General features: G+C 40.6%; 1 protein-coding gene across 3 annotated transcripts in view; it reads left to right on the top strand.

The window, feature by feature from the left end:
- Positions 1-14,535, top strand: part of pag1 (phosphoprotein membrane anchor with glycosphingolipid microdomains 1) — a 59,512-nt gene extending 44,977 nt beyond the window's left edge. For all 3 annotated transcript variants that reach the window (XM_088929728.1, XM_088929729.1, XM_088929730.1), the window contains 4 exons: positions 1,943-2,039; positions 2,286-2,848; positions 7,703-7,762; positions 9,703-14,535. In XM_088929728.1, coding sequence (XP_088785854.1) covers positions 1,943-2,039; positions 2,286-2,848; positions 7,703-7,762; positions 9,703-10,035 — 1,053 coding nt within the window. In that variant the 3' untranslated portion in view covers positions 10,036-14,535. The remainder of the gene's footprint in view (positions 1-1,942; positions 2,040-2,285; positions 2,849-7,702; positions 7,763-9,702) is intronic.
- Positions 14,536-18,040: the final 3,505 nt, after the last annotated feature.

Raw genomic sequence — 18,040 nt, 5'->3', positions numbered from 1 at the left:
AGGGGGCGCCAGAAGGCTATGCTAGACTTACTAGTTTGGAAGAATTGAACTTTCGCTGACCTAGCATGATGAGCTTGACTGCACGGTCAGACCTTTAACAGCATTATCACAGTTGCACAGAACAAAGTAATATTTGTCACAATTAATTGTATTCCAGAAAACAAGAGGGACACATTTATCCACTGCTCTAAGTATCCCTTTAAAAAATGCATCCATCAGTTTTCTAAAAACTTTATCCAATTCAGGATCACAGGGGAGCCGGAGCCTCTCCTGGCAAGCAATGGGGAAAGGCAGGGTTCACCCTGGATGAGACGCCAGTACATCGCAGGGCGCGCACAGACGTGAACACACATCAGTGACAGTTTTCCCAGAAGCCAATTAACCTACCAATATTGTGAGAGGAAACTGGACCCCAGAACTACAGTATACCCGGGGCCCAGAGCTGTGAGCCAGCAGCGCTAACCGCTGTGCTACCATGCCCCCACTTCTTGTAATAAAATTCAGCAGACGTCAATGTACAGTAACATCGTGTTCTTCGGGAGTCCCTGAAGCTACAGTATATAGAGATCCCAAGCAAACCTTCAGAGGCCTAAAATAAAGTAATCCATGTAAAACATGCGGTATCAGCCTCCACCTCATGGTTCAAATCGGAGATCTCTTCCAAGACGCCAGTCAGATGGTCATTGACTCTCAAAAGTGGGGGGGATGGTTATAAAAAAAATCCACAAGAAGCTAAATCTGCAATTTTCCCCTGTGGTGTCCATTATTAAGATGTTCAAAGTTACTGGTATCGTGGCCACCTGACCAGGAATAGGATGCAAGGATATCCCGCCAGCACAGGCTGTGATAAGTGGCTTGGGAAGCAACTGTAAATCCAAAGACAGCAGCTTGAGATCTCCAATACACCCTGGCATCTTCAGAATACACAGTATCGAAAACTACCAGGCAGAGTCACCTGCATGGTTGTGGATCTTTTCACAGCTGGATTGCCGGGACAGTTGTCTTCTGGGGACCAACCACAAAAACTTTCCAAACGTCATGATATCGTAAGAACAGAAACAATGTGACACGGTCAGAGGAAGTGAAGATTGGGCTTTTTGCATGTGCTCATCGGATTTGTGTTTGATGTAAAAAAGGTGAAGCCCATATTGAGAAAAAAACTGTGAGAGACTATGATCTTTTAAGTATTTTTGGGGTTGTTTTATGTCCAGGATAGTTTTGGACAGATACCTGGTTATTTTTGCCAAGAAACACAAGTTTGGCCAAAAATTGACCTTTCAATATGACAGTGATCCATGGCACACATCCAGATCAACAAACCTCAACTTAACTTTACACAAAAGAAATGTTCTTGACTGGCCATCTCAGTCTCCAAGACTTAATCCATGTGGACATGTGGGATAGTAACTCAAGATCCCAGTTCACTCACAGAAACTAAAGGGTATGATGGACTTGGACCACTTCTCCATGGAGTTACGTTGAACAATTTTCCTCCTGCAGTGCCAGAACCACATAGAAAACTACATGAGGTGTCTAATCAGTGTATTCCCTGCCAGAGGAGGATTTACAAAATACTAACTAGAGCGCTGCGGATAATTGTGGCCCTTGTGTTTTATGACAAATATGAATTTGCTCTGAGCAATGTTATTAACATTACCATATGACATTTTTAGACCTTTTAAGCAAGAAACATTATCCAGTCTGTAAATCTTTGTTGTGGAATTTTCCTATTCCACCATGGGTAAGAATAAATTTGGCATGCACTGTAATATTGTTTGCACATAACTGTATGTAATGATTAAATGTCCTGTGATTTAAGTTCTCGAGCACTGTTTCACATAGAGCACAGCCTTTATTCACTTTAACAAGTAACTCATAAATTGTGCACGAGCTGTAAGTGTTTGTTTGCGTCCAGGTGACGAGGAAATGTCTTGTTTTGCAGGTGTCTGAAAGAGAAACACTTCGCCAGTCTGCTGGCAGTCATGAGCACATCATATCGAGAAGTTGCTCTCAAAATGGGCCGCTGACCAGTGGCACTGGTGAGTTTGAAAACTGGAAGCTTCTACAAGCTTAAAAAATGAGATGGAAAATTAGACGATTATTAAAAGAATGGTCATTTCAATTTAAAAGGAAGCTGGAAGTGATCATGTTATTATTATTTTTAAATCGAGCTGTTAATGTTTAATTTCACACGTTCGACAGCATAGAGGTGCTTCTGAAACCTTCCCATTCGGACCTTGAGCCACGTGTGACTGATCCATATGCTTACGATGTCTTCTGTGTAGTTCTTTCGGACAACTCTGGAGACACCAGCCCCCAGCCATCTGAAGAAATGTTGTCCAGCCAGGAGGAGGTCCAGGACAGCCAAGGGAAGTCCTCAAAGGGCCATCAGGATCGGGAGCTTCCCAGCATACCCCCCGACAGCGCTCTGAAGTGTGCCCTGGACGCTGCAAGCGCTGCTGTGGACTCCCCCTACGAGGTGGTGAAAGAGAGCACCTCCCAGGACGCTAACATCGAGGACTCGCTGTACGAGACGGTGAAGGAGATCAAGGGCCAGGACCCTGTGCCTCACAACTGTCCGGCTCCGGCCCAGAGCCAGGCCGAGACCGCTCCCACTCAGAGGGACGAGAGCTCCGGCGGCGTCTCCGACAGCCCGGCCGCCGAGTACGCCTCCATCGACTTCAAGAAGAAGAGCCGGCGCTCCGTGAACGCAGAGCCCCCCTCCAGCCAGACGGAGCCGGGAGACGACACCGCGCCGCCCCTCCCCGACAAAGCCTTGGACGAGCACGAGAGCCGGGCACAGCCCGGCGCTGAGGGCACAGGGCACGACGATGGAGAGCCGGAGAAGGTGAGTGGCCCTTCAAAGATCTGTGAAGAGCAAAACAGAGCTGTGTTGCCCTGTGCCTGTTCTAAGTAATTATCCAAGTTGAAAAAGGTTGTTCTTCTGCACCTAAGGTGCCCAGTGATCTCTTCGCCCCATGAGTCGTATTGGGTTCCAGTTATCTGCTTGGTTTGCTTCTGAAGGTTTACCGGTAGGTGCTCTGTGGATCCAGAAACTGGCACCGGCTGCAAGAATGGGCATGGAGCCACTTGTTTGCAGGAAAGCGTCTAAGAAGGAGATACAATGTAGGAGTCAGTTTCCAAGTACGGAGTACTTCTGACAGCTACACGTCTTCTAGGACAAGTCCGTTGGGCATTTTGGGAGTACGGATTCCAAGTTCACCGAATTCTGCAGGACGGCACTTGCCCACTCAGATGGGATAAGCAGAACCTCTGGCTCAAAGATTAGCATTTCTGTTTATGCATTTTGATTTATGGCAAGCGATTGGCCCTATCCTCCTACACATTCATATGATCCTGTTGCATACCTCTGGTTAGACTAGGATTTTTTTAAAGTAGGCATCATTCTATTTCTAAATGTTAGTCTTGACATTTCACCCTCTTCACCTCAGTATTTCCTTACTGTAATCTTAAACTCGCCAATATTATAGTATGCCATCGTAATGCTTGTGCCATTCAGAGGTGTTTATTGATAGTCCCGCCATTGCCTTTTAAATTAATCTAACAGGTTGTGTTGGATAATACATGAACGCTGTCTCCAGCGTCAAAACCTTCCGTCTTGAGATCCACCTCGTAATTCAGAAATATCACTGATGATTAATTGGACAGACTTCTTTGAAGTGTCAAAAGAGAACGAACTAGTATTTTCAGCCAGAAAAAGTAAAGTCCAGGTCTAGAAAAAGTCCAATAAATCTTGAGTAGATCTTGCTCACTATGACTCTGACGCACTCTTGCCTTATCAAGTCTGCATGTTGGCTCACTGCTGCACAGCTCCAGTCACGCAGAGCTGCAGTGTCCACAGGTCCTAGTTGAACTCATCATTAGTTTAATAGTTTTTGGCTGATGATTATTTAAAGAAACCTAAAAACCTGCTGAATTCACGTCGTTGAGGACTTTATTTGTATGCCTGTGTATTACTGTAGAGTGGATCATTAAATTGTCGCAGTAGCAAAGGTATCATTATAAGTACTAGTCATCTTTCCTGAATATGACTCCTGGTTTTCATACTTTTTTTTACAAAAAGGGTTCTTTACAAAACTCAAAAAAGTGTCAGTCTACGGTTTTACAATTTTAAGCATTTGCGTTTTGTATTATTATTTTGTATTTTGCCTTTCATGATGCTTTTCTAGTTACTTTACAGCAAAAACAACGCCAAAGCAAAAACATTAAATACAAATTAATAAGCAAAACATAATGCAATAAATAAAACAGATTTAAAAGCTGCTGTATAGACACAGGCTTAAGACAGGATTTAACGCTGCTGACAGACTTCCACAACCTAATATGGGCTGGAAGATCATTTCACATCCTTTTGGCAACAGAACAGAAAGCACAGTCTCCCAGGGTCCAGACCCCAGTTTTGGAAACTGAAAGAAGGGCCAAAGAGCACAGACAAGGTTCAGGTGTCTCGGGAGGTAACTGCTCATTGAGGGCCTTAAAGGTGAACAGCTGTATTTTAAATTGTATTTTGAAATCCAGAGGGAGTCAGTGCAAGAAAACTTGCTTTGTTGTGTCAAAAGTAGATTAAGCTCTTTTCTGTAGCTTGCAATATTTTAATTGGTAAAAAAGGGCCTTCTTCTGATTAGGTAAGCAAGGTATTCTCATCCTGATGTCTGCAAAGAGCTTCGATGGGTTGATTGTGAATATTAATTGTTCGAATATAGCAGTCCCGCCTGCCCTTGAACGGTAGTCTTCTGGCAGCCTATGAATTAATGGAGGTTACTGCAGTGAGCTCTCTGAGGGAATCAATCAGTTAATGACTGATGCTTTCTCTTCATGCAGCTCTGACACACTGCTGAATCTTAAGCACAGAAAGTCTTGTCTCTTTCTCATAGTGGACAGCACCTTCCTACAATACATTTCTGCTATTGCATACTAAGAACAGGTGGTGTATCTAGATAATTCAAGCTCTGTGTCTAAATTATTTAAATTAACTACAATAACCAAAAGGAAGCGTGTGACCTTTCGGTGTGCAGTGGAATGAGGGCTGACAGATGTGTCCTTTATTGGACTCATAACTTGTTCTGACTATAGTCCCACTTTGCGTTACTGACTCTGCTGGGTAAAACATGGGCTTGCTATAACCTTCCTTAGCATTAAGTGGCTTTCTGATCATTAATGGATTACTGGAAGTGTTTAATAGCTGCGTCTTGATTTGCATTTCTCAATGACAAAAGAAGATCTGTAGTCAAATTAGCACTCAATATATGCAATTACCCAAATTAACCAATTTAATTAAACAGGTTGGTTGGCAACAACAGATTGTTTCAAAGAACACCTCCCCAAGGGATGACATATTTACACAGTCGTTTTTTGGGGTAGCTGAGGTCATTTTAAACAGCAGGCAGACCTCTGGAGCCATTAAGTTAATAAGCATGCTAAGATAGAAAGGGAATTACAATTTTGTTTGAAGACCAAGCTGTCAGCTCTCTTAATTTAAAAACAAGTAAAATACTTTGAGAGAATAATGGCATTTTCAGAGTAACTGGATGTGGAATAAATACCTAGGGAAGAAGCAGCCTCCTCAGGGTCCTGAACTTCAGATATTTTCCTCTAAAGCTATCCCAGCTTCTCACAAATCTCTTCAGTCTTAAGAACCCCTGGCCTTAAATATTCTACCAGAAAGATCTGATACTGATCTGAAAGTCCCTTTAACCTTCATGACTGGTTTTCAGATTAAGTGACTTTTTGTTGTGGTAACTGTGTGGTGTTCACCAAAACCATCTTCACTGTTTGAAAGAACAAATCAGTCCATTGAAGACTTGGATGGCTTGTTTAATATATTACTTGTAATCTAATTAATTTATGGTGACACGTGATTGGATTTGGATTTTACAGGTAAAGTGGAACATGTGAATATGTTTTGCAGAGGTCGTCTTAACCACACAGGATTGCAAGATAACTCTTTTCCACAGCAGGCTGGCAACAGTGTGGCATTTTGCCCACAGAGCTTTCTGGCAAGTCGATGGTGAAGCAAAGGGCTGTGATGATCTTTTTGTGAAATGCAGAAGCACCACAAAGGATTTTTCAAATTAGATTTAAATTTCGGATGTGGTTAATCTGCACTTGTAGGTGTACTTTACTGAGAAAGGTTTCCTTATTTAGAAATATTGGTTTCCTGTAAAAGTTGCATATTTAATAAACAGTCCGAAAGAAACTGGAAGATAGTCCTGAATTCTGCACAGATCATCCCCAGCTTAACTCGAGAGGACAATACTGAGGTGCCACAGAAAGAAAAGAAAAGGAAAATATGATCACTTTTCAGCTCAATATCTGCTTTGTGGCTAGCAAAACTGAACGCACCTCTTCATTTGCAATTTGTCTTCTCTTTAACTGCACCTGTCTTTGATTGCAGTTTGTCAGGTACCAGAATATACCATGTCGAAAGAAGCATAACCTCAACCTTTCTGTGAGCTCTCTTTACTGCCAACAGGAATCCTGAAACTCACGATTCCTGCCTAGATAGGAACAGAAGCAGTATTCTATTTGGTGGCAGGAATGATGTGACACACCGTGATGGTGCAGGTGACCACTGTTATCCATCCAGAAAAGGAAAATATTCCACTGTTTTAATACAGTATCTCAGCGTCTTTAGGGACCTTCAAATAGTTACTAAGTGTGAAGTTATGGTTGTGATCAGATATTTATTAACTGGTAAAATAATGTCAGACTAGTAGGACTTAAAAAAAACTGTTTTGTTGAGACACAAATACAGTATTGAGCGAGCATGACTTCCTGTCTGAATTAATTAGAAAATGTGTCCAAAGGAGAATTTGTAAAGGGAAGGGACATTTTTAGAATTCTTAACACACTGTGCACAGCTAGTAAAAGATTTAGCTATGTATCAGATGAATTCTCTTTGTAGAAGAGCTGAAAACTTTATATATTAAGACGCTCTGATAAGAGTGAATGTTTAAGCAAAACGCTGTTTAAAAATTTAAAGTTAGCCTTAATTCTACCCCTGCAGAGTTCCAGCTTAAAAGATGACTGAATGTCAGTATGTCTTTCTGTTATTTATCCTTTGCAGTGTAGAAAAAAAACCCTGATATAAAATGGTTTTGACTGGTATGCAGAACTGGGATATTGTTTTTTTTAATGTCTTATACAGAATGCTGTTTATTTTGATTTTGTGAAGTAAAACTGTACCCAGAGCAGAATGTGATTTAAATCAGTATTCCATGTACTCCAGAAACTGTATTAACCTGACTGATTTGAAAAGACTTTAATGAAAGCTGAGGAGTGTGGAAGAAACATAATTCCAAGTTGTTTTCTGTATGCAGTTCATTATGTTCTTATAAGACATATTGTTTGTAAAAGAGACCTTAGTATTGCCTTTTACCTTGGAGGAAGTATAAAATGTTGTAAATTATAACCGTTGAAAATATTTGTCTCTCAAACGCTTAATATACACAGAATCCTTGAAAGAGCTGAATATCCATAGAAATGGTTGTAAGGTGTCTGTGGTCCTGCAGGGATCCTCTGAAATCCCTCCTGTGAAGTCAGACACTTCAATATTTCAGAAGAAATGCATTATCTGTCACTGTAAATTACAAGGGGGAATGACACGAGACAAACTTGTGACGGGTTTGTTAAATAACGAAAGCACTTTGCAAACGAATCTTCCTCTCTGTTATTTTTGTAGAGAGACAGTACTTCAAGCTACAAATCTCGGCAGGAAAATCCCTCCCTTTCAGAGGATGAGGTAGGTTTTTTCGTGTCTTAGCTCGCGGCGCCCACTTTCAGCCCGGAGCAGCTGTAACACAAATTCAAATTCTCCAGATTTGTTTCTGACACCTGCCTTATTGGAAACGCCCGCACATCCCCACCCCTGAGGTGTTAAAGACCGCACACGCACGACCTCAAGCCTTCCGGTTCTTCTCGCACAGTGAGCTCTGAGCACAGAGAGCATGTCTGTCGGAGCAGGAGGAGCGACACAACAGAAGATTTCCTAAAGCGCAGCTTTTTTCCCAAACCTGCTTGGCAACCCCTACCCTCCTCCCCTCCTCAGAGTACTCCGGGTTTTTCAACCAATCCGTAACTAATTATTTATTGCAGATTGTATACATGACTCAAGCACACACCTTTTACAATTCAAAAGCCCACAAGGATTTCATGTTGATGTACAAAACGCTAAGCCCCGTTGATATTAAAATGTGGTAAGCCGGCGAGATCAAAAGCCCGCTCTCAGAGTAATGCCCCAGAGACAGATTTGGGAAACATGGATGTGCTAAAATCGTCTTCACCCAGTCTTGGCAGTTAACCGTGCCCTGCGTCCCTGAGCCCTCCCAACCGCAGTGAGCTAGTTGATATTTGTTAGATTTGAGTTGGCAGCCTTCAGGCTACACGACGCGCACGGCACTCCAAACTGTGGCTGTTTAAAAGGCTGTCCCACTGGGCAGCCTGCAGGCCAGCTACCCGAGCCACCACTCGAACACTGATCTGTCAGCACTCATCGGAGAGCTCATAACAAGCTCTTTGTCTGTGTTCACGGAGGCGACCCTCACCGGTGAGATATGGATCTTTATTCCGTCTGATTTGTCCAGCTGTCAACAGTTGGTCGTCCTCTTCTTCTCCCACTCTTTTTGGAAATGCTAATTAGCAAAAGATTTGCCTGAACGTCTGCGACGCTCACACCACTACGGACGCGATGAACACAACACACACACCCTCCTAAATGTGGTTCTCCCTGCTGTATTCCCTGATTATAGCCATGGGGGTCACAGCTGGGCAGCAGAAGCAGATAGACCCTGGTCAGCTTTGAGCTCTTGGGGATCCTTGATCAGGGCTCTGATGATATATTTTAATCATTATGATAATAATAATAATCGTACAATTAAGAGTTCTACTGTACATTCAGTTGTAAAGGAAAGCACAGTAAACAGTAAAGCAACACAAATGTCAATTTATGCTTGAAAAATAAAAAAGAATAAAAATGAAGAAAGCTGTAAGAAAACAAGAACAATAAAAGATAAATAAAATAGAAACATGAGTACAAAAAGCAAAGAACTATTTTAACTAAAAGCTAAATTAAAAAGATATGTTTTCACATGTTTTTTCACTGCCTAATAAAAAGCGGTAGTGAGTTCCATAATTTAGAGGCATAAAACCAAAAAGCGGCCTCTCCGCTATTTCTGCATTTCACATGTGGTGTTTGCAGAACGCCAGTATAGAACGACCCAGGCAGCACCCCAAAAGCACGCCTCTGCTGTGTGAAACAATCATGTGCCTCCTGATCTGCACTGCTTTCCAGTTCCCCCTGCTCAATGCAAGTGAACTTAGAGAAGTAAAACAAAAACGATGAAAGGGCAGACATGATATTTCTCCTTAAAGGAATAATACAGTTCACGTACATATATACAGTCCACGTTTCTATTCAGGATTCACTCGCATACAGAAATGAATGAATTGCATTCAGTTAGCCAGTATAGTCAGCAAGACATTCTTTTTAGGAACATAGATAATCATCACTTCTTTAAAGACATGAGAATGAAATACATCTTTAAGCTAGGCTACAAAAGAGATAAAACAACAGCAGGCATTGCTTTGCTGAAAAAATAAGCATTTAAACAAGTTTTATTGGGTGTGTTTTGTGACAGTTCTGACCTGGAAGACATCACCTGACTTTCTGTCGTTTTTGTTTAGATATCGGCTATGTATTCCAGTGTCGTTAAACCGTCCATTAAGCTGAAGGATCAAGACTGCAGCTGTCCTGGCGGGACAAACAGTTTGGGGTCTTCCGCTGTCCCCAGCGATCTGTACGCCTCGGTGAACGATGTTTACCAGGAACACACCCCTGAGGTTCCACCTAAATCTGAAGAAATGGTGGCAGAAAACACGGACCCTGGCTACGAAACGATCAGGATTTTAACAAAGGGAGATGGAAGGACAGGGCCCGAGTCGGAAACGGAGCAGTCGCCGGGCGTTCAGGAGCCCGACTACGAAAGCGTGGGCGACTTGGAGTGTTCTCGGTTGTGAAGGTTCCACAGCAGACGTCTTGGACTACGACTGAAAGAAAAGGACTGGGCTGCAAACACTTTCCCCCAATGTGATAAATCATACCTTCTGTTTTTGCTGTTTTGTAAATGAAATCCAAACCTGTGTTTATTTCAGGATCTGGCTTTTAGTGATGTTGCCATTCCTACAAGGGCTTTTTGAACTTCTCGGAACCTGGTTTAAACTTCCGGAGTTTAATTTTTTTTAAAGAGATTTACAAACCCTTTACGTGGTGCAGCTTCTCAGTTCCTCTCATATTGTGTTTCCTGGATGATTCTCATCTGATTCTTCCTGCCTAGGTAGCGTATTACCCTTCCTGCTGCTGTTCCCAGGATGCCAGTTCTTCAGAAACAGCTCTTCATAGCTGAGTGCTTGTATATTGATGGTGTACTGTATGTATATCAGTGGTGCATCTGTGACCTCAGAGCTATGTCAAACTGTAATCGCCCTCCCCATCCAAAGTACTTTTGCTGGAGGAATTTCAAAAGCAAAAGCCGAGAAGAAGCCCCACAGAACAATCTTAAAAAAGCCATGGAAGGGACAAGAAAGAGATGGCAGTATAACTTTGAACTTTGTCCTGTAATTGTTCATTCTGAATTTGGAATCTTCTTAACAGGCTATTTTAAACTTTTTCATCTTGGCACGCTAAACCACAGATCGTTTTTCGTCCCCGAGGAATTGCAGTCTTTATGACATGAGTCTTAAACCGCGAGATGAGGTCCTCAATAACCTCAACCAGTTGTCATCAGTTAAGTAATAGAGAGTTGGGATTGGAGAGGAAACCACAAAGCCCTGTGGCTTTTCAGAACCAGGGTTTAAGACTCCTGTCATGGATCATAAAAGGAGAGGAATTTCTGACTTGCTTTTGCAGTGAAAACTGTGCTACGTAAAGGTTTCAACAACCTCAGTTCTTCATATCTCAAAATGGCTTTTTTGCATTTTTTTTTCCAATTAATATGATTTTGCCAAAGTAATATGGCACTTACTGCATAATATGACTGGAATGGTGAATCTGGTTAGCTTATTCAGTGCTGGTCAATGGCTGGCTGTTGTGGTACTCTAATGGTAACATGTAAAATTGTAGTACTTTTTAAATAATGGATCTGATTCTTGACGCCTGATGTCTGATGCCAGTAGGGAAACTGCCCTATTGAAACTGAGACTCCAGGAGCTTCGGGCAAAGCAGAAGAAACGGCAGGTCTGTAGTTTTTGGTGGGTACTGTAGTACAACCCAGGACCTGTACGAAATTAATGTAACATGCACTTTACTTCAGGGATGACATAGGTCATCATCAAGATGATGTCATTACACTATCGCAGTGATTACAGTAAACAAGGTTCGATAAGTCTTTTTAAAAAAAGTCAGTGGAAACGTCTGTTGTTTTGCAGAGTTGTCCAAAAAACATCATCGTCCTGTTTGGACTACAACAGGAAGAAAAGTAAGGGTCCTAGAATTTTTGCTTGTTTTATTTTGACCCTGCTAATTAGTTGGAAGACTGATTTCTTTACACAGATGCATGTAGTCGCCCAGAATGATAAAGGTACACAGCACAGCACCGTAACCGTAGAAGGGTAATATATGAAGTACCTGCAGATCCAGTTCTGTTCTGGGTATTTGTTCTCAGTAACTCACAATTAGGGCAGTCATGTGCCCTCAAGAAAGGGGCTCTTTTTCTCTCACTTCCCAGCAGGGTCCCCATTAGGGACACATGAGCGATTGATTCTTGTCGGTACTCTTTTGTGTGTTTTTCAAAAGCCAGCAGCAGCAAACATTGGTGACATCTGTCACCACTTTAGTCTCAGTCAGCAGGCAAAAGGCACTTGAAAATACTAAAATTAAAACTGGGAAATGACTGTTAAAAGCCGATATCATCTGCCTTATGACTCATAAAGTATTTTGAATATAATAACATTATGGAGAAGCACTGCTTCCTAGTTTTGTTTTGACAGGAATGCCATTCTTTAGACGAATAGTTAAACTATTAAAATTATTGTTTTGTCTTGGCACACTGTTCTTGGATATAATTCAAGTGCACTATTGTCTTCACTTGTTTCTTGTAGGGCTCTGAAAGTTGGTCAGCATACTGTAATACAGGGTTGCTATTGCTGTCTTAAAATTCTTAATTTGCAATCCACTGTCAAGTGAGCTTTTGAAATCTCATGTTAAATTTAGGTACTTATGTTCGCAGCAGCCATTTTGACTAATGCAGAATTCTTTCAATGTAAGGTACTTACATGTAAGTGTCAAGTTTTATTTTATTAACAAAAATTGTATTGATGTTTTATTGCCTTTTTTGTTCTTTGTAGATGTTGGCGTTCCAATCTTTTTTATAAGATCACATAATGCTTTGTTTAATACTAGCCAACATACTGAGAGCATAAAAGCAAATTGTAGCTCCTGCACATAGTAAAAAAAACAGAAAGAATTTATATTTATGTCTCAGATGATAAGTTATATTAAAGGGGTAACTTTCTTTTTTCTTTAACCTCCACTTTATTTTATGCTATGCACTAAATGTTTCCATTTTAACTAAATGTTTATATACAGTAAGAGCCATATATTGTCTTTAATATTGTCCACAATTTGGTCTCGGAACTGATCTGACATTGATGTCACAGTAATGAATTGAGATGTAGGAAAGAAAATACTGTAGGAAAATCACCTACACTCCTGTATCTACAGCAAAACCACAAAACATAAAGGTCTTGGTAAGAACAGTGAAGTCAAGCACAGGTATTTCAGTTCCGAAAATGGAGGCCTGGTTTTCCACTGTGGGCAAATAGCTTGTGTACATAACTTAAAATGAAGTGGGCAGTGTTCCCCACAGTGGAAAATAAGTGTCTGTCTTGCATGTTTTCAGTTTTTAAATTAAGTAACTACAAAAAATAATATGCCTGCCACCAAGCCAGAAATGTTCTAAAGGCCTAATGGACGAAAAATGGCCTTTTTAAAATTCCCTTTTCAAGTGGATTTTTGTAAAGAACACAGCTGTTGACTTCTTAAACAGCTCTTGATAACTCTGGAAAATTACATGGTTTAAAAAGGAACACAAGACCAATTGTGTGGAGCAATTGTTAATGTTTGTTCAGTATTAGCAAGCCAGCAGCTATAAATGTAATAGTTTACAAATGTGGCTGGAAATGATTAAACTAAAATGGGTCACCACCCAGTTAATGATAATGATATTTTATCATTCGATTTTTCTGACAAATTGTTTTGCCTCTAGCTTTTATGTAAAGAGATTTTAATCACTATGTTTTTTTATTGATCTAATGATGATTTAATGATGATCTATTGCTGTTGCTAGACGTTTGTCATACATTTCACTAGAGGGGAAAACCTGAGAGGCTGGCATGCCAAGTAAGAGCTGGCAATTCAATTTAAATTGAAAGAACATCGAACATAACATGTAAAATACTTTGCACTTAATTAGAACGGTAGGCTTATATCTTTCCGTGTGGAACCTGGGATAAATGTTTTACTCCTTCAATTTGATGGTGAAACCTTAACCAATATGAATCTGAGAATTTGACTAAAACACTTTTCCGATTTGGATATCACATATCCCATTTGCATGCAGTGGAGACTAAGCTCAATGATGACTCGTTTTTCTTCCAATCCTGTACCATTTTGGGGGGTATTCATGATAAAATCTCCGTCCACGTTCAGTTACTGCTTTAACCTCAGGAGGTTAAGGTGAGCCAGAGAAAAACTCGACTGGCACCGCGACGACATCCTAGCGTGGGGTAGAAGCCCATCAGAGGACACACACCCAACTACTTAGAAATGCATGTATTTGGATCACGGGGAAAAAATCTAGAGTTTGCAGACAACACCCACACAAACATGGGAAGAACATGCAAGCTCTTACCCCGGTCTGGGAATTGAACCCAGAACCCAGGGGAAATGAGTTGGCAGTGCCAGCTGCTATTCTCTTGTGCTACCCCTCATTACCGATATTCCATTAAAATTTAAAAAGGATTTCAATGCACCTGTTTTAGAACTCTTTCTAAATTCTTTTTCAACACACTTTCTGTGATTGCTGTATTGAAAAATAGCTTCTGTATATATTGAAAAAGGAAACTTTGTGTGAAGATTAAGATGTGTTACAGTGTTATGCTGAGTGTGAAAAGACTGTATTTGTATATCATTGTATTTTTCTAGGTTTTGTTGGTAATTCCATAAAACGAGAGATGATAAAACAGATGTTTGTAGTGGTACATTAGTATAGTTTAACAGCAAGGGTTATGATACAACTTTAAGGGAAACTTATTGTTCTGTGAGTATCACAGCAAGTAGTGTGTTAATAGACAAGTCAGAAATGCCATTTTTATTGAAGGCTCATGACCAGTGCCATTTTGCCTGTACATATGGTACGTTTTGCAAACAGTGCACAACTGGGTTCCTGAAATGAGCTAATATGATTTTGCAAAGTCTCAATTCCAATGAGTCAGTATTAAAACAACGTGTCAGCAGAAACACTTTGGGATGGTTGTTGTTTTTTTTCGTTTTGGTTCTGGTACACAAATGTACAAAGGTCCTTTCAAAGTGCCGTTCCATTTTTTACTTCATGCTGTGGTTTTGTTTGTCCAACGATACGTCCTTGGTGGTACTGTACTTCCTTTAAAAATCGGGGAGCTGGAAGGTACTGAAATTAGGGTTTTACCAGAGTTTTACCAGTGTTCAGAAATGACAGTTGAACATAATCAAAATGCTAGGGGTTTTGTCGATAAAAACAGGTATTGCCGGTAAGCACTTAGAACATTTTCAGGCCCTTAAGAAAGAAATTCAAAATATCAGTAGTCTCTTTATGACATCCTGCATAATGTGCCAAATTAAGTTTCCAGGTAAACTAGAAATTATGTTGCACTGTACCCTGGTGTCCCTTAATCTGTATTGCAATGTTTCAAATGGTTGTATACAATTATCACACAAAATGTTTTATGAACAATTTAAAAGTACTATTTTAGTTTTGTTTTTTATGCATTTTTGTCAATCACTTTGCAGTGATTCTTTGAAAATAACTGTACTACCCGTAAAATGTTATTTAATTTTAAAGTTGCAAGTCATTTGGATCTTTTCATATAAACACCTCTAAAACAGGAAACTGCTGTGTTCTGTCCAAATCCTTCTCACATGAGCACTTACAGTATGTTCCATTCATAATGTATTTAACCTATAAAATAACTTTTCTGAAGTTAAAGTTTAAATCTGAAGCAGCTCTACTTTATGCTAGTAAATCTTAAAAGTCGTTTTTATAAAAAATTAAATGTCTAAACATTTTTTCGCATTCCTCAGTTTCTAGCATTTACAAGCTGCTCTATGAATATATAAATCTCATTGCATACATAGCAGTTTGAACAACTTCAGATTTTATGAGTCACAGGCTCTTACATTTACCAACACTAATATGAGTTCCTTCATGTTGCAGGCCTGCTATTGCACAGATCTGTGAAAGTAAAATAAAATTAAACAATACCTTTTCCGTTTCTTTTAGCCGCAAGATAGTTTATTTCTAGCAATTAAATATAAAAAGGCTTTTAAATTGGTTTTAGCAGCTCATATATATGAAATGCAGTGTATTAAGTTACAGTAAAGTGTATCATTTTTCTTATCTTTCATATATAAATGTCTTAAAGCACACTTTTAAATCCTGAATTTAGGTCTATGATTTTGAATATTGGGAAGCTTAATAATTTGTTTTTTCTCCCTTATTCAGGCCTACAGTTTTCATTAACAAAGGTGAAATGGGTTTAACGCTAGCTTTTTTAACTGGGTCATGTTTTCAAATACATTTTCAATGCACTCATTCACAACTACTGAATAAGCCTAACAGACGAAAGAGCTAAGGAAATTATTTCATAGATACCGTACATAAGAATGGTTATAATTGAGAAGAGGCCATTATGCCCAAGTAGCACATTTGAATGCTCGCAGATTGATCTCATCCAGCTGTTTTTTGGAGGAAGGCAGGGTTCCTTTCTGAAGACTCCCACAATCCTTTGTGTCAAAACTGCTTCCTGTCCTTAAAGAAAATTCATTTCTTAATTCCCATTTGTGACCATTTGTGGTACTGTATATGAAACCTCAAGAGTGTCACTGGTGAGCCTGAAACAGTCCATCAGGTAGACTAGGTCAGTTGCCTTTGATTTTGAATGGGGTCTCCTTGCAAGCTTCTCGGTTCAAAACTAAAGATATTCAGCTCCTCTAGCCTGTCCATGTACAGTAGGGCATTCCTTTAAACCCCCTAATATATCTGGTTGCTGTACTCTGGACTGATTTTCAGAGCAGCAAAATCTATGTATAACACAGACAGCAAAGTAATATAGAGTGTTCTATCATGGGATCTTACTGATGCATTATACAATTGTAACCTAACATCCACCTGATTATAGAGTACAGTTAAACTTGCTATGATTCCACTGGGTGCAACTGTGACTTGTAACCCATCTGCGCAATGAAGAGAGCAACCGGGGGTTTTATTTGGAGAAGCCACATGGGAGCAGCTCAGAGGAGCCAGAATCATACCTGGGCTAATCCCTGCGATCCCTGTTCAAGAAGGCAGCCATACAAAACTTCCGACAGGTAGGAGATTTGGAACCCTCGTGTACGTACAGACAACGCAGCTCTGGGCTAAGGCTTCATACAAAAGCACAGCAGTTCATATAGAAAAGCACTCTTGGTAACAGCTGTCTCTAGACCAGTGGTCCGCTGGCTGAAGAAGAGGAGTTACAGTATAACAAGGCCGTGTGTTGATCAGTCTGGAGATCTACGCCGAGCTCTCCGCTGTCAGTCCGCCGCTGCCGCTGAACCGTTCACCCCTCGTCGCCTCCACCAGCCTCGTTTGGGATAAAAGCTCGGGCGAAGTGATTCATTAGTACTGCCGCACAGCTAGCCCGGGGCAGCTCTTTTCAACATGCTGCCATCGCGGAGGAGGTCATCGAGGGGAAACAAGGGCTCGAATGAACAACATTGTCACCGAGATGCGCTGTTTTGTGCATTTATCTAACATTTGAACATAAGGGTATAGAACGACCCATTCCCAGTCACAATAAAGCAGGTAAGTAATAAAACCAGCACATAACTGCATTTATTTGGCAGATCCTTTTGTCTAAACTGACTGACATTTGCAATGATTTATACTGCGTGGCATTTTAATAGAGTAATCCGAATAACGTACTTGCTGAAGGATACAGGAGCAGTTTCAAGTCCAGACCCCTCACCAACGCACCACACTCCTGCCCCCAAACAGTGGCCAGAGACTCCATGTCAGATAAAAATACGAATTTAGTAAAGGTGACGTGTACAGTATATGTGAAAATTTTTATTTTGTGATGTAGAACGTGCATTTTTGGAGCCCCAACCCCCCCCCCACCATACACGAGGTCCTGGCAAAAATTAAGGAGACGCGAACTGGCTAGAAATTTGTATTTGAACAGTAATTAAAGCACGGAAACTGAATCCCTTTTTTTTTTTAAATAGAAAACCTGTCAGACGCATGACGTAAGAGTTAAACGCACCACCTTCCTAACAAGTAATTAGGTATTTCGACAACAATGACTATAAATACATCATTCTGCAAACAAACCTCGCCTGTTCATGGGAGACCCGATAGTTTAGCTACTGTACGTCGTACGAGCGCCTTAGGTGGCAGCTGAGGTGTTAATGGCAGGAGGCTTTCGTGCCATATACATCGCATCTTTGATTATTACAGCAATTCGATTCATATTCTATAAACAAGTGTTTAGCAGTCCCACAACAAAGGGGGGGGGGGGGGGTTAGACTCATATACTGCAAAAGATTTAAGTTCTCACTGTTATTATACTCCACAGAGGTAGACGCGGACTGCATTAAAATATATATACATACACCTGTTTGGTTTTTTTTATCAGCGTAGAGAAAAACGTGGTGCGCTCAATACGTTTTCTGTTTATGAAAAGGTTCCCTATCCAGGTTTTTTTCAGTTTCTAAAGAAATTAGTGTCGT

This window comes from Atractosteus spatula, chromosome 12 (genome assembly GCF_055471065.1).
Source record: "Atractosteus spatula isolate fAtrSpa1 chromosome 12, fAtrSpa1.hap1, whole genome shotgun sequence".
Lineage (NCBI taxonomy): Eukaryota > Metazoa > Chordata > Actinopteri > Semionotiformes > Lepisosteidae > Atractosteus > Atractosteus spatula.
The sequence above is the reverse complement of the archived record's forward strand: the minus strand, read 5'-3'. Positions and strand labels throughout refer to the sequence as shown.